The sequence below is a fragment of the Lissotriton vulgaris genome, chromosome 1_1 (assembly GCF_964263255.1).
Source record: "Lissotriton vulgaris chromosome 1_1, aLisVul1.2, whole genome shotgun sequence".
Taxonomy (NCBI): Eukaryota; Metazoa; Chordata; class Amphibia; order Caudata; family Salamandridae; genus Lissotriton; species Lissotriton vulgaris.
The window spans coordinates 433,325,351-433,340,210 of record NC_141685.1 but is presented as its reverse complement, the minus strand read 5'-3'; the positions used below and the strand labels follow the sequence as shown (position 1 = coordinate 433,340,210).

Here is a 14,860-nt window from a genome sequence, read left to right as displayed (position 1 = left end):
TTTCACAGGGAAGCAACTAAATGAAAGAAGGAAAGAGAGGTTGTGAACCGTTTCTTCAAGCCACGGTTTTCAGTAAGTGAGGAGCAAGACAGAAAGAGATGGAATAATGGGAAGAAAGGGGGGCAGCTGCCAGCACAGAATAGAAGAGGACATTGTCAGTGTCTTCGCTGGGCAGTAAGGAAGAGACAGAGTCCTTTTCCTTCTCCGCCCATCCCGAACGTCCCCGAAAGCAAGCCGAGTCTTATCTGACTGTCTCTGCTATTTCTGCTGTCCTGGGACAGTTTTGAAAAGAAAAAGTAGGGGAACGGAATCGTTTTAATAAAAGTAGGGGCACGCCCTGCCCTTCTGATCAAGCCCACTCGACCACTGCTTGCACTCACCCAGCAGCACACATCCTACACCACGGTGGAGCTCAATGACTTGATTGACATCAGGAACAAAGTTACAAGCATTCTCCTTGCTACCTGACTCTTCTACATTAATACCATCTCAAGTAAAACTATGACTGTTTAAACCAGCCTGTCTACGTCTCAATGTGCACTCGCTCCCCACTCATAGAAGATTAAGCATTTGCAATGCAATAGGTCTTGCATTATTGAAAGTTTAAACTATTGACATTACAAATTATAATGTTTTCTTGGGCAAAAATATCCCAGCAGTAGCATAAATAATAAAAGAACTTCCACGAAGCAAGGGAAGGGTGCAGTGCCACAGGATGTTACTAGGTGTCCCTGTGGAATTGTAAAGGGACCTCTATTAGCCACATAAGGAGCTACATCCTTATGCAGTTTTCATTTGCAACACCAATAGCTCAAACTTCGCTAATGCAAGACCTAGTGCATTGCAAATGCTTGTTTACATTCTTGGTGTAAATGTCAAGTGACTTACACTTCTGCCCGATGTTCATCATTTTGAAGTCCAAGGAATGGAGGTACTTTCTTCCAAGCGAGAAAGAAGAAACCGCAAATCTGCTCGATCTGCTCGACCTGCCCGTGTATTTCCTAGCCTCTCCTTGAAACAGCGGCAATGAATTTACCTCACGGCCGAATTGTACTGCATTTACGTTTTGGTACTGTACTGAATTGCACTGTAACATGTGTCTTGATCCTCACACCCCTGACCAGGTCCCAAGGCTCTTGCGGGTGTTCTAGTAAGTAAGAGGGAACTCGGTTGTCTATGCACTGGTGGTAGACTGTGGATTCAGAGTGATCTATGTGGGAAGAGTGTGGATGTTGTGGATGAGGTTTAGAAAAGTGCTTCTTGTGGAAAGGATTCACATATTTTCAAGGAGCAAAAACACCAGGAAAAAAACTGTCCTTCTACAGATGAAAAGCCCGTCAAACAGCAACAATTTGTTTTGTGCCACGAGGCCCTGAGAAACTGTCACAAAAAAATAGGCGAACTCTCAAATGCTACCAAGTAAATAAAACGTCACAGCTAATGTGTTAATTAATCAAGGAAGAGTTTTTCTTGCGCTCAATTGTTGTTAAATATACCGCTCTTGTCTATCAACTTAATGAAGTATAAACTTCAAAGTACTCTAATCTATTCAACTACATTTTGAGAACTTTTGGCTTTTCGAACTAGATGTTCTGCTGACAGTTTAGAGTAATCGCACACTGATAAACCAAATGTCTAGTAAAATTTACCCGCCCCTAACTTTAATACACAAGTAGTCCATAACTATAAAGACTGAATAATTCTTAGATAGACCACAGAAGGATCATAATGTATGAAAACCTTTTTTATTGAATGGTCGAACTCTTTAGTCATAGACATGGGCACTGATTTACAATGTGAAATCTTTTAAAATGTTACGCCAATTCCTACCCAGCCTTTACAGATTTGTCTGAGACTAAGTTTGTGACTATAATGATATATATGTATTGTTGTTTGTTAAACTTATGAAATATGTATTGTATATGTATTGTGTTTGTTTTCCAACTATGTGTCTGTTATGTAACCTGTACTACAATATAAGTCTGGCTAGGGAAAGTTTTATCAATGTGATGATATTTTACTTTTGAAGAAAAGCAATGTACTGTGATCTTAACGTTACTTAAATACTGTTTTATTCCATTTAGAAAATGTGGCTGAATATCCACTAGTCCTGATGAAGACAAAAGACTTTGTCGAAACGCGTTGACACACAGCCCCATTCTTCATAAAAAAGGAAAACAAAGATCCTTTTTTTAAATATCATAATGTGTTTCTAATATATATTTACAAAAGAGCCACATGAGCATTAGGAAACAAACCCCTTTTTATTGTGTACTTTATGAATTATATGTATTTATTGATCTTTTATTAAAAATTATCTTTTTTGATATCATCCCAGTCTATTGCATTGCTTTTTATCAGTTATATATAAATGTATATGTCTTACCATATAGCCAGCTTTTGTATTTAAAGTCTGCCTGGGTATATGCCGTTACATAAAAAAGGGACCTCTATTAGCCACATAAGGAGCTACACCCTTATGCAGTTTTCATTTGCAACACCAATAGCTCAAACTTCGCTAATGCAAGACCTAGTGCATTGCAAATGCTTGTTTACATTCTTGGTGTCAATGTCAAGTGACTTACACTTCTGCCCGATGTTCATCATTTTGAAGTCCAAGGAATGGAGGTACTTCCTTCCAAGCGAGAAAGAAGAAACCGCAAATCTGCTCGATCTGCTCGACCTGCCCGTGTATTTCCTAGCCTCTCCTTGAAACAGCGGCAATGAATTTACCACACGGCCGAATTGTACTGCATTTACGTTTTGGTACTGTACTGAATTGCACTGTAACATGTGTCTTGAGCCTCACACCCCTGACCAGGTCCCAAGGCTCTTGCGGGTGTTCTAGTAAGTAAGAGGGAACTCGGTTGTCTATGCACTGGTGGTAGACTGTGGATTCAGAGTGATCTATGTGGGAAGAGTGTGGATGTTGTGGATGAGGTTTAGAAAAGTGCTTCTTGTGGAAAGGATTCACATATTTTCAAGGAGCAAAAACACCAGGAAAAAAACTGTCCTTCTACAGATGAAAAGCCCGTCAAACAGCAACAATTTGTTTTGTGCCACGAGGCCCTGAGAAACTGTCACAAAAAAATAGGCGAACTCTCAAATGCTACCAAGTAAATAAAACGTCACAGCTAATGTGGTTTAGCACTGAGACATGAGATGTGAGAATTGCCATGATGAGAGCTGACATGCCCTGGCCTGACTTAAGTTAATCAGTAAAGGATTGTGACCTGCTGCGTGTTTCTTTGGTGCCTCTGCTACAAGCTTCTTCCTACTAACACCGCCCTCTGGCAGCAGGTCAAAGACAGGCAGTAATCGCGAGCAAGCCCTTGCCTGAGGATTACAAGTGATGGCGTCGTGCGCATAACCACCAGCGTGGAGTCCTCGCACCAGAGTTCTATCCACAGGAGAATGTATGCAAATCAGTATATGAAGTCACAAAATACCAGTTCTTCAGCCACCAAGGACTGCCTGCCACAGCTGTTTACTTTCCAAAATCAATAGTTTGGTAAAGAATAAACGTGTACACGAGCCACTGTGGAAAACAAAAACAGAAAAGGAGTAAGAGGTAAAAACCGGTACAAAAACAGAGAAATTTGGGTACGTGCTTCTCACTGGGCTCTTCAACATCAGTATTTATTATTATCACTGCTCTTTTTATGAGATATTTACGGTATGGCCCTTCCACAAAAAGCCTCTGTGTAAACAAAACATTCAGCATATCCCCCTTCATCCCCGCACAAGAGTGACACTCATAAAAGTTCACTGTGTGTGTGGGTGCCACAGAAACTTCCATTTGAGGGGTCAGAGTAAGAGTCGCTGACTTGGCTTGCTCTTTTGGTACCCCTGGCACAGGCCTGTTACTCCTAGTGGAAGGAATCATGGAAGTAACATAAGAACAGAAAGTGAAACTTGTTTACTTTCTTTGATTTCCACTTCCTACTCCTACTCTGCCCCTCAGCACCGAATGGCAGGTTTATTATGGGGCTAATGGTGGGACAAATATTCAACCCAGTGAGGTGACTGAGATTCATGGATACACACCATCATTTTGGTGACTCAACGACAGGGAAACAACTATAAAAAAATGAGTAACATGAACAAAGGACTTTTTGCGCAAACTCGACCTGAAGGTATAAGAAAGCTTTACATGAGCACCTGTTACATTACTCACGGTCACATTCAGTTTATTTTTAGGCATGAGGGAGATTAAGTAATTTGCCCAGAATCACATGATGGTGAGCCAATGCCGAGACTGAAACCTGGTTCCCCAGCTCAAAAGTCACAGCTCTGACAGTAACACCACACCCTAACCCTGACTTTTGCCTCCTTCTGACCCTCATGCCATTGTGTGACCTTTTCAGGCATGAGTACACCCGCAGACTGCTCACATGAACTAAAGCACTGCATTACAATCAATCAGGATTTGTAGAGTGTGCATATCAACCGTGAGGGTATCCAAGCTCTAGGTCTAGGCAGCTCGGGGACTTCAGTCGAAGAGCCAGGTCGAGTACCCTTCTGAATTCCTGGAGGGAGGGAGAGGTCCTCAGGTGGGTGGAGAGGCTGTTCCAGGATTTATTTCATTAGGAGGTAGGAGAAGTTACACAACAGTTACAGAACTGGATGACTGATGGGGTCCCCCGCTCCATCGTATTCACATGGTCACCACCTACACCCTCCATAAAGACCCTTTAAGGTTTGCAGCGTTACCCTTGTTCATTCATTGAACTGCTGTCTATTGCTTCAAATAGATTGTTTCAGGTGATTGATGCTAGCGCCCGTAGCAGGGCCTGATAAGCAGAGGAAGGAGACACATGCTCCCAGGAAGACAGGTAAACAATGGGCCACAAGCCTTTCCAAATCCATGTATTTAATACCTTTGGCCACTGGGTGTGTGACATGGGGACGTCCCAACTAACACAGCCTCCCATTTTAACCATACTTCTCAATAAGCCTGCCATATGACTTTTACATATAAAGCTCTGGAGTACCTCTAGGGCTGGCTTCTCTAGGGAAATTCTGAAAGACTGTTTAAATCTCGATAATAGGAAAACCATTCCATGGCATGCCTACGTTGAAAAAATCTTTGACTCCCTGGATTTGAGTATGCTCTATAATTTCTCTGAAAATACAGTACCACAGACTAAGGAGAGGGCTGAAAAGAGCTTTGTTTCACATTGTGAAGAGGTGCGGATTGAAATATCTCTTGGATTAAGTTCTATTATAAACTATATGCAAATATCTAATGTCTCTGACATTGAACCATACCAAGAATGGTTTGCTACACCACAGCACAGATTCCACTTGACTAGTTTGATTCTAAACTAAATCCATCATTTTTTCACTTTTCCCCTTGCTGGCTTATGGGTTGCCACTTTTTTTAAATGTCCCTGTGATAGTGTTTCAAGTCAATTGACTGTACACTTTATCCTATTTTGCACTTTGTATCATTCAATTAGGGTTTGTTTTTTACGTCCTATTCTCCTACAAAAGCATTTTACTTCATATAAAGAGGGTTAGAATATATTCAATCCTTAGTCTCTCCAGAAATTCGTATGGCCATACTTAATTTAATTAATGCTGCTATAAAATTTAGGAAATGTTATGGAATGTGAAAGTTGCTGTTCTGTTTTTAGTTTTTTTTTTGTATTAGTAACCTGTCGATCGGAGTATTTTATTTGTTATCAAATATTACTGTATTTATTCCATGTGCTTTAATGACCAGCTTTTGTCAAATAAGGATTTTTGACTGACTGAAAGACTTTTACATCCTCATTGCCTCTGTTTACTCACTCTAAGGTTATCTTAACTTCATGATTAATTTCCATTTTCGAACTACAAGACCTCCCATGCGACTCATCATGCCTGCACCGAGCATTACATGTATGACGCAGGAATCCGCAGAACTGCTGAGTACAGTGACTGCTACCTCTCTGACTACTGCAACAACTCTGAAATAATAGGTCATTTATTCAACTTCCTCTGTGGTATCAACTTGTGATATCGACGATGTAAACAAATAAAGTACAAAGCACAAGAAATAATTTGGACTGTATCTCATTTGTTTAGCAACTAGAAGTTTTCTATTGCACATAATCCGACACTATACACCAGGGTAAGAGCATGACAAATCAGGATAGTACCTGAAACGACAGGGTCAAAGAACGCAAGGAGAGCCTCGCTGGGTGTAAGGGCAGAAAAGAAAGCCTTTTATCTTGTTTGACTAGACAAGATGTGCTGTGAATGGAAGGGACACGGTTGCTTGAATCAATAAGTGGGGACCACAGCGGAAAGCTTCCTGTTTAGTTTTTAACTTGTCTTTCTCCCTATAACTTGCCTTGAGCGGGACTTGCTGGCTTTCAGGTTTTTGGAGTATTGATGAACTGTGATCAAACTTGAAGAAGTGAAATATATTGTTGTGGCCAACAAACAGGGAGATCCGAGCTAGAGCCAAAGGGTCTGGCTCAAAACGTACTGCCCCTGCAGAAGCCAAGCCCTGAAAATATTTGCTATATAAATCATACTAGCAGCCCGTCCCGACGTTGTCCGGGTATGAGTTGCTGCCGGCCAATAGTATATTGTTTTGTAGGATTTCGTTTTGATAGCATTTCTTATCTGTGACAGGCCTGTGAAACGCTCCGATTCACAGTGCACTGCTGATGCACTTAAGAGTGCGCGTTCAGTAGTGTGTGAACTCGAGTTTCCCTACTTTATTTTTCCTTGCAATATTATATAGCGCGAACTCGACAACATGGCATGAGCACAATTTACATTACAGAAGAACACATTCATTTGTGGTAGGCATGGGGAGACTAAGCGATTTGCCTGGAATCACAGGATGTTGAGCTGATGCCGAGATTCGAACGTAGCTCCCCAGCTCTAAAGTTCGCAATTCTAGAACTTGTGGCGGAAGGTGTGTCTAAAAATGTTTGTCGGTGCTGACCATCAATGAGAGAGACCTGTGCATTTTTAAAATGGGTGGTGAAAAAATATGAGTATGTTGCTGGAGATGTGTGCCGCCGTGCCACCAATGTACTTACCGGGGGAGGGTAAACACCCATTACTACGCAACTTTCTTTTCGCATACCATCACTCCGCATACTTTCATTAGGAAAGTACCATGACTCCGCAATGCCATTATAAAGCATGGCATTAAATTTTATATGCTTTTACCACGCATACATTTACAACGAAATTCATTGTAAATGCTTGAATGGTAAAAGCATGTTTTTTTAAATGTTTGGATAAGGTAAGTATGGGTATAGGGGTATATGTTTTGGGGTACTGAGGTATATGTTTTGGGGTGTTTGGGTATTTTAAGGTTTCAGATCTAGTTTTGGGTTATGGGGTACAGGGATAGTTTTAGGCTTTAGGGATAGGTTTTGGTTTTGGGGTACAGGGGTATTTTTAGGGTTCAGGGCTAGGTTTGGGTTTTGGGGTATAGTAGTATTTTTAGGGTTCAGGGGTAGGTTTGGGTTTTGGGTACAGGGGTGTTTTAAGGGTTCAGGGCTAGGTTTGGGTTTTGGAGTACAGGGGTATTTTTAGGGTTCAGGGCTAGGTTTGGGTATTGGGGTACAGGGGTATTTTAGGGTTCAGGGTTAGTTTTGGGGTACAGGGTTATTTTTAGGGTTTAGGGCTAGGTTTGGGTTTTGGGGTACAGGGGTATTTTTAGGGTCCAGGGCTAGGTTTGGGTTTTGGGGTACAGGGGTATTTTAGGGTTCCGGGGTAGTTTTGGGATACAGGGTTATTTTTAGGGTTCAGGGCTAGGTTTGGGCTTTGGGGTACAGGGGTATTTTTAGGGTTCAGGGGTAGGTTTGGGTTTTGAGGTACAGGGGCATTTATAGGGTTCAGGGCTAGGTTTGGGTATTTGGGGTACAGGGGTATTTTTAGGGTTTAGGGATAGGTTTGGGTTTTGGGGCACAGGGTATATTCATAGGGTTAAGATGGGTTAGTGTTTAAGGGTGTTGGGGTGTTTTAAGGAGTACGGGTGGGTTATGATTATGGGGTACCGTGGTATTTAAAGGGAGCAGGGTGGGATTAGTTTTTAGGGTGTAAAGGGTAATAAAATAAAATAATAAATAAAAATAATATAAATAATGCAATTTAAAAGAATAAATGTTTTAATTAAATTAAAATAATGTGTATATATATATATATATATACACACACACATATATATATATATATATAGATATATATATATATATATATCTATATATATATATATATATATACATATATAAATACACATATATATATACAAACATATATTTGATGTTTTAATAATGTACTTTTACAATGTATATGACTTTACCACACATGCATTTGCGGTATAATGGCATGCGTGATAAAGTCATAGGCATTGTAAGTTTTAGAAATTATGTCTTTGCGGAGTAATAGTCCAGCGTTATAAAAATTGCGGAGTGATGTCATGCGGGATGTTGATTTGCGGAATATCATCACATATTCCCAGGGGAGGGACAGTCCCTTTCTTGCTATTTCCGTGGAGGCGGGCCTGGTGTCCGGATGTGCGTGGCGCAAGGCCTGTGCGCAACGGAAGTGGAAAATCTCCAATGTGCGCTTCAGGCGTCACCGGAAGTTAAGGCGAGATTACATTTCCTGCACAATGGCACCTTCCGGCCCTTGGAATAGCGCCATGCCTGACCTCCATACAGTAAAGAAGGTGCACGTCACTGGGAGCGCGGGGCAAGCACACCCGGAGCTGGAATGTATAGAACCTGGGAAGAAAAAACAATGAAATATTGGGCACAACGCTCGCTTTTTTTTCCGTAATCCCGCGCCCCGCACACTCCCACGCCCACAGCACACGATATGTGACATGGCATGAAGGGCGGAACATACCACACGCCCCCAGCGTTTGTCACGCCCGCAGCACACGCCCACAGCACAACGTAGACACGCCCACAAGGGACTACTTTGCTGGCACGGTTCTTTTACCTTTTAAATGTATATGGTGGGCGTCTGCATAGCCTATGTCCTTCTGCTGCAACTGCCCTTTCCAACACTGTATTGGGTGTTGTGATTGGTGCTGTGGTTCCTGAGATTACCCGCCTCAAAGGTTTGGGCTCTCTCTTTATTATATTAGTATACTAGCAGCCCGTCCCACTTGTCCGGGAGCAACAGGCTTCCCCAACCCCCACCCGCCACGACATTGTCCAGCAGCCCGGGCCCCCGCCCGGCCCGTCCCCCGCCTGCCCCGACCCCCACCTGCCCCGACATGGGTCCCCTTACCTCAGCCGCCGCTCCTCCGGCCTGTCCGCTGCTGATATACTGCTTTAAATATGTCTGTTCTTCTTTGCAGAGGTGTACAGCTGACCAATCCGTTCTACAGAGTGTACATTGGCTGGGAAAGCTTACATCATAGCTAATCTTTTTGGCCTAGAGGTTTGTTAATTATTGCTGTTTCACTATAAAAACACGGGATCATTCTCTTTTCTCCTGCGGCCCGGGCCCCCGCCCAGCCCGTCCCCCGCCTGCCCCGACATGGGTCCCCTTATCTCAGCCGCCGCTCCTCCCGCCTGTCCGCTGCTCGCACCGCCGCTGGCCTGTCCGCTGCTCCTCACGTCACCGCTCCTCCCCCGCGCCATATCCGCCGCTCCCTTACTTCAGCCGCCGCTCCTCCAGCCTGTCCGCTGCTCGCACCGCCGCTGGCCTGTCCGCTGCTCCTCACGTCACTGCTCCTCCCCCGCGCCATGTCCGCCGCTCCTCGTCGCGCTCCTGGACGCCACTCCTCCCCGCGCTCATGACGTGAGCACGCACGTCGCGTTCGGCGCTACTTCGTAGGGACTACTTTTTTTTTACTGTACATTTTTTAAATAATGTTTTTTTTTTATTTATATAGCCTATAACCATCTACACACCCCGATGATTCCAACGGTGTATTGGGTGGGTGGATTGGCGCTGTGGTTCCCGAGTTTACCCGCCTCAAAGGCTGAAAGTTCTTCCTTTATTATAGTAGTATAGACAGATATATATAGATTACAAACCACGTAAAATATGGTGGTCTCATCAAAATTTAAAATAGTGGATTTCTTTAAGATGTTGAACCTCTAACAATAATAAGGCACATTATAACACTCCATTGAGGTATATTTAAAAGTGACAGTTTTACATAACTGATAGTCTGAATTCACATATTTGAAATTGCTTTCATAGATGGTGATGAAGAATATGAGTTGTGGTGCAAAAGGGTATTTCCTAAAGCTCCCACAATTTAAAGGGGGGAAAGCTGTGATTTATCCAAGTTTTCTGGTTTCACTTTGTACATAGCCAGGAAATAGGCCTTTATTTGTCTCTCCTTATATTACAGATTTGTTTTACCTCTTAGGTCATCTTCTACAGTTTTTAACCCGAGCCGAAGGCTGAGCGCTTTACATGAGCACCAGTTACATTACACAAGGTCAAATAAATTGTTTATGTGCACTGGGAAATTAATTGATGTGCCCATAATCACGGGATATTGAGCTAACCCGAGACTTGAATCTGGTTACCAAGTTCCACAGTCAGCACCTCTGACAGTAATGACACATCCTTGGTAGAGGGAGGTAGGCCGGCAGCAGCCCATGAAAGCTCGGCTCGTTGTGTGCTCGAGGTTACAAGAGGACCTCGAGCCATCGTCAGCCTTCAGGCTCCAGCCTGGCTCGAGCTTTCAGTGACTCACCTGCCCATAGCGAAATATGCTTGGGCTAAGAATTCAGACTTCCGAAGCTTACTTGCCTTTCTGGATTCCATTACTACTTGCAATTCATTGTGCATCACGGCAACATTGATAAGTTTTAAATATGATATATAGCAATGGTCACGTAAAGGTAAAAAAACATTCTCTGGATTCTAAAATATGGAATAAAGTGTTACTACTTCAATATTTTACCTAGACACTTTCTGAATTCCTTCAATATGGACATCAATGTTCAACAACATAATACGAGAGGAAATGTAAACAATCAGATGAACACATGAAGAAGAAATCACGGGGTGAATGTGCTAAGGCAAGTTATAAGGACCCTGTCAGCAGCATATGGCAAGAAAACAATCATGACATCTGCTTTGATCCACAGGGTAAAAAGAGCACCCCAATAGGGGACCGGCTAAGTAAGAAGAATGCACACCATTACAATCGCCAGTTAAAGACACCGCTGCATAATTTGCACTTGAGGTTCAAAACAGGAAAATATGAAACTTTATATTAGTAACATTTGACACTCGTCCTCTTGGCCGAGAAAAATGCTTAAACTGCAAATTGGTTTATTATGTGAATAAAAAAACGTGTTCTTTTAAAATGACCCATCGCCCTATACAGGTATATGTACTGAGCTCGAAAGGCAATTCTGTGAACAGATATGTCGTTTTGTGCTCCTATCGGAGGCTACACGTGAGTCGTTTGGCATTCCAATAAAATGCTTTGTATGTGACTCATCAAGATAGTCTGTAACCTTGTTGGGCAGCAAGTACATGACCTCTTAACATGCTCTAATCTACTGTACGGTGATATGCATGTTCCCTGTAATACACGTGTGCCCAGGCACAGTATGTGTCCCTTTAAATTACCATGGTCACCTAAATGCTATGTACTCCGTCCTGGGGAAAATTCTCTTCTATAAAAGTCAATTAATGAGCCCCTACAAGAGGATCTGTTTCCCTGTAAGTATTTATTGTGTGCAAATGTGCATGCCAGTCTCTGTTTTTGTAATATAGAAGGTCTGTGTTCCTTCAGACGTTCTGCATCTCTGCAAGATGCTAAGTATGTGCCTTTGTAGGACACTATGTGCCCTTGCAAGATGCTTCAATACGCGTGCACCCCTTTGAAATATTCTGAGCCCCAGAAAGTTCCCACGTGTGTTCTCTAGTTAAAGGTTCTGCAACTTGCATGCTGCTATCAGGTGACCAATTAAATCTTATACTTGCGAACCAGGGGATACCTATTTAATCCTTGCACCTGTAAGCGATCCACTTAAAACGGAAGGCTTTTTACACCAATATGCCATAGTGTATCTTTGTAAATTGGCATATCTGCGTTCCAGTAATACGTTTTGAGTCTATGCACGATGGTAAATAGTTGTGCATCTGGCATTCTGTCCCTCTAAAATGCTACAATGGGTATCGCTGTAAAAAGTTCAGTTCATTACAAAGGGCCTTTGTAAAATGTTTTGCGCCCTCAACGGATGCTATGTGTGGTATACATCCTTTAATTGCCATCATGTTTTGCTGTCACAATAAAAGAATACAAAATAAGATATAAATGTGTAAGGCGCAATAAGTTGTGATGCCCCTATTAGCTTTCGATGGTGTGACCCCCTTTGAGACGCTCAGCACTTCAGTAACATGGCGTGCAGGTGCTCCACTATTAAGTTATTTCCTTGTAAAATGGCTTGAACGCACCCTTACTGTGTTATGCAATACTTGTACGATACAAATACTGTTCCACCGAGAAGTGGTTCCTGGTCACTGTAAATGATATATTTCTTTAGCCCACCTTACCACTCATTTTCTAACTGATTACATGTCCCTGGAAGTGTCTCTGGTCTCACATGATTGGCCTGCAGCGCCGCGGTCGAGGCAGGTGTTAAGACTGTCCCATAGGTAAGTATGTATGTATGGAGGAGCCTCTATTGACAGGAGTTGTACACGGGAGCTGGAAACGGGGGTGTATCTGACTGCCCGGTAAAGTGGTAGGACAGGAGAGGTGCGCCCTTACCCGTCTGAACACACAGCCCCCCGACCACATCACAGCGTCCCCTGCCCATCCCGTCACTCACCCACAGGATGAGGCTCTCGCAGAGCTCGGTGTCCTTGGCCTCCATGGCCCTCGCAGCTCTCTGCGCTGTCTCGGCAGCGGAGCCCCCCTGGGAGGTTTATTTTCACTTCGCGGCTAGTGAAGTTTCGTAACAGCCCAGCCACCGGCACAGTCACGTTACAAGACAAAAGCACGACGTACGTCGTTAGACACAGGGGTAGTATTATTTGTGACATTGGCCCGCCCTCTCATTGAACCTTTGATAGGCAGTCACACTGGCCATTCACAGGCGCGGCATTTCGTGACTGGCAAACAACGTTAACCAATCGAAATGGGAGCTACGACGCTCTGTCATAGCAGCGTTTATGGGACACCACGCGATTGGAGGTGAGGTTGTGCGAGGGACTGGTAGTGGCAGGTGTACGGAGCCGAGCTGGACTGGAGGTTGTCGTGGGACTTTGATCTTGGAACAGGCTTCTCGCGGCTAACATTGCTAGTTAGCGCCCGCTCGTGGCAGAGCCTTTAAAGAACCGCAAAAGGATGGCAACAAAGTTTATGGCTACTAGCTTCTCTGTTAAAGCGTAGGGATGTGTCAGAGGCGAGCTAGCGCTAGTATCTCCTCATCAATATCGGGAAACTGTAGTATTGTTTATTTTTGTTCTAATTTTTAACGCCAGGTGCGCGTTGTCAGCGATTTCTTATTTCTAGAAAAAAATTGCTGCGAATTAGTTCAGTTTGCAGTACAATTTTCAAATATGTTTTGAAGGCTGTAAGTTGCTGCATATCGAATGTGACGCCTTGAGCATGTATACACGCCAACGCTCCAGGTTTAGGCAAGTGTATCAGAGAAATGTATCAATATCCTAATTGACCTGTTATGGAGTGTTTGGTTTTCAAAGGGGGAGAAATCCGAAATAAGGCCACATCGGTTTAATAAATTCAGATTTTCTTCTTTTAAATTTCAGAACAATTTATGGATTTTAGTCAGTCCTGGAATTGGAAAAATACTTCTGGAACCCATACATTGGGTCAAGGTGTGGCAGAGGAAAGGGATGGAGACACAAGTGGTGGAGTTTGAAGGCTTATACATTTTTTTTAAACTGCTGCAAATAAATTTGCCACATTGACAAATAAGACAGCAAATCGGTTCCAGCTACGTAAGTGGCCGCAAAAAGGATGCATTTTAAAATATCGTACAGGGTTAAGATACCTGCAGCAGAGATACCTGGATGCCTAGCAATTTTGAGGGGGTATAATAGCAGTAAATTAACTCTGGGAGAGTTCTGTATTTTGTCCCCACACAGTTTTGACTTATAAAGTACCATAGAGGATTAATGTGTTTACTTCAAGGCACATTGTGTACCATGCAGATCACATATTTGTATTTTATGAAGGGATAGTAAGCTTCTGATTTCTTTATTAACTCTATTTAATAGTGTATGTTCTTCATCAATCAGAGATGGGATTTTTAATTTGTTTTGCTATTCCTGACAGTCTTCTGTGTTCTCTATTGAGATTATAGAGTTTAGAATAGAAAGTGTGAAATGTTTTCGGGATGTTTTTGCATCTGTGTGTGTTAACAGATTCGTCTTTGATTGCTGGATGGTGTGTTTTATTGTTTTTAGTTTTGAGACACTTGGGTAATAGCTTACCTGCTTTATTGCATTCTGTATTTCTGAATTTCAAGTAATTTATGTACTCTTTCGCTGAGTTTTTTGTTAAAGTTGTACTCAAGTGGTATAAGTTTAAGAAGGGTTGATTTATCCCTACATTGCACTACTTCTGTTATAACTTTTTAATAACGACCTATAAGGAGTTAAGTTTAGAATTTGTAGTCATATTTTTCCTGCACATGCTGACACTAATCACTCCTCTTATGGTGGCCTTGATAGCAATTGATAGGAGTTCAGGGGGACAGGTGATCACATCTATTCTGTATGTAGTACTGAGGAGATAATTAGCTTCCTTGTTTCTGAGTAATCAATTATCTCTTCATTAATTTGCCAGAGGCTCCAGATTTTATCATTGGTTATTGGACTCACCAGTGATATTTAGTTATAGAGATATGCAAGCCTGATTGGAGATTAATATTTTCAGTTCTGA

The 14,860-nt window shown here is 42.6% G+C and overlaps 1 protein-coding gene across 1 annotated transcript in view; it reads right to left on the bottom strand.

The window, feature by feature from the left end:
- Positions 1-13,018, bottom strand: part of HOOK1 (hook microtubule tethering protein 1) — a 905,468-nt gene extending 892,450 nt beyond the window's left edge. The window contains exon 1 of the mRNA XM_086953035.1: positions 12,780-13,018. Within this exon, the coding sequence (XP_086809161.1) occupies positions 12,780-12,824 (45 nt within the window). The 5' untranslated portion in view covers positions 12,825-13,018. The remainder of the gene's footprint in view (positions 1-12,779) is intronic.
- Positions 13,019-14,860: the final 1,842 nt, after the last annotated feature.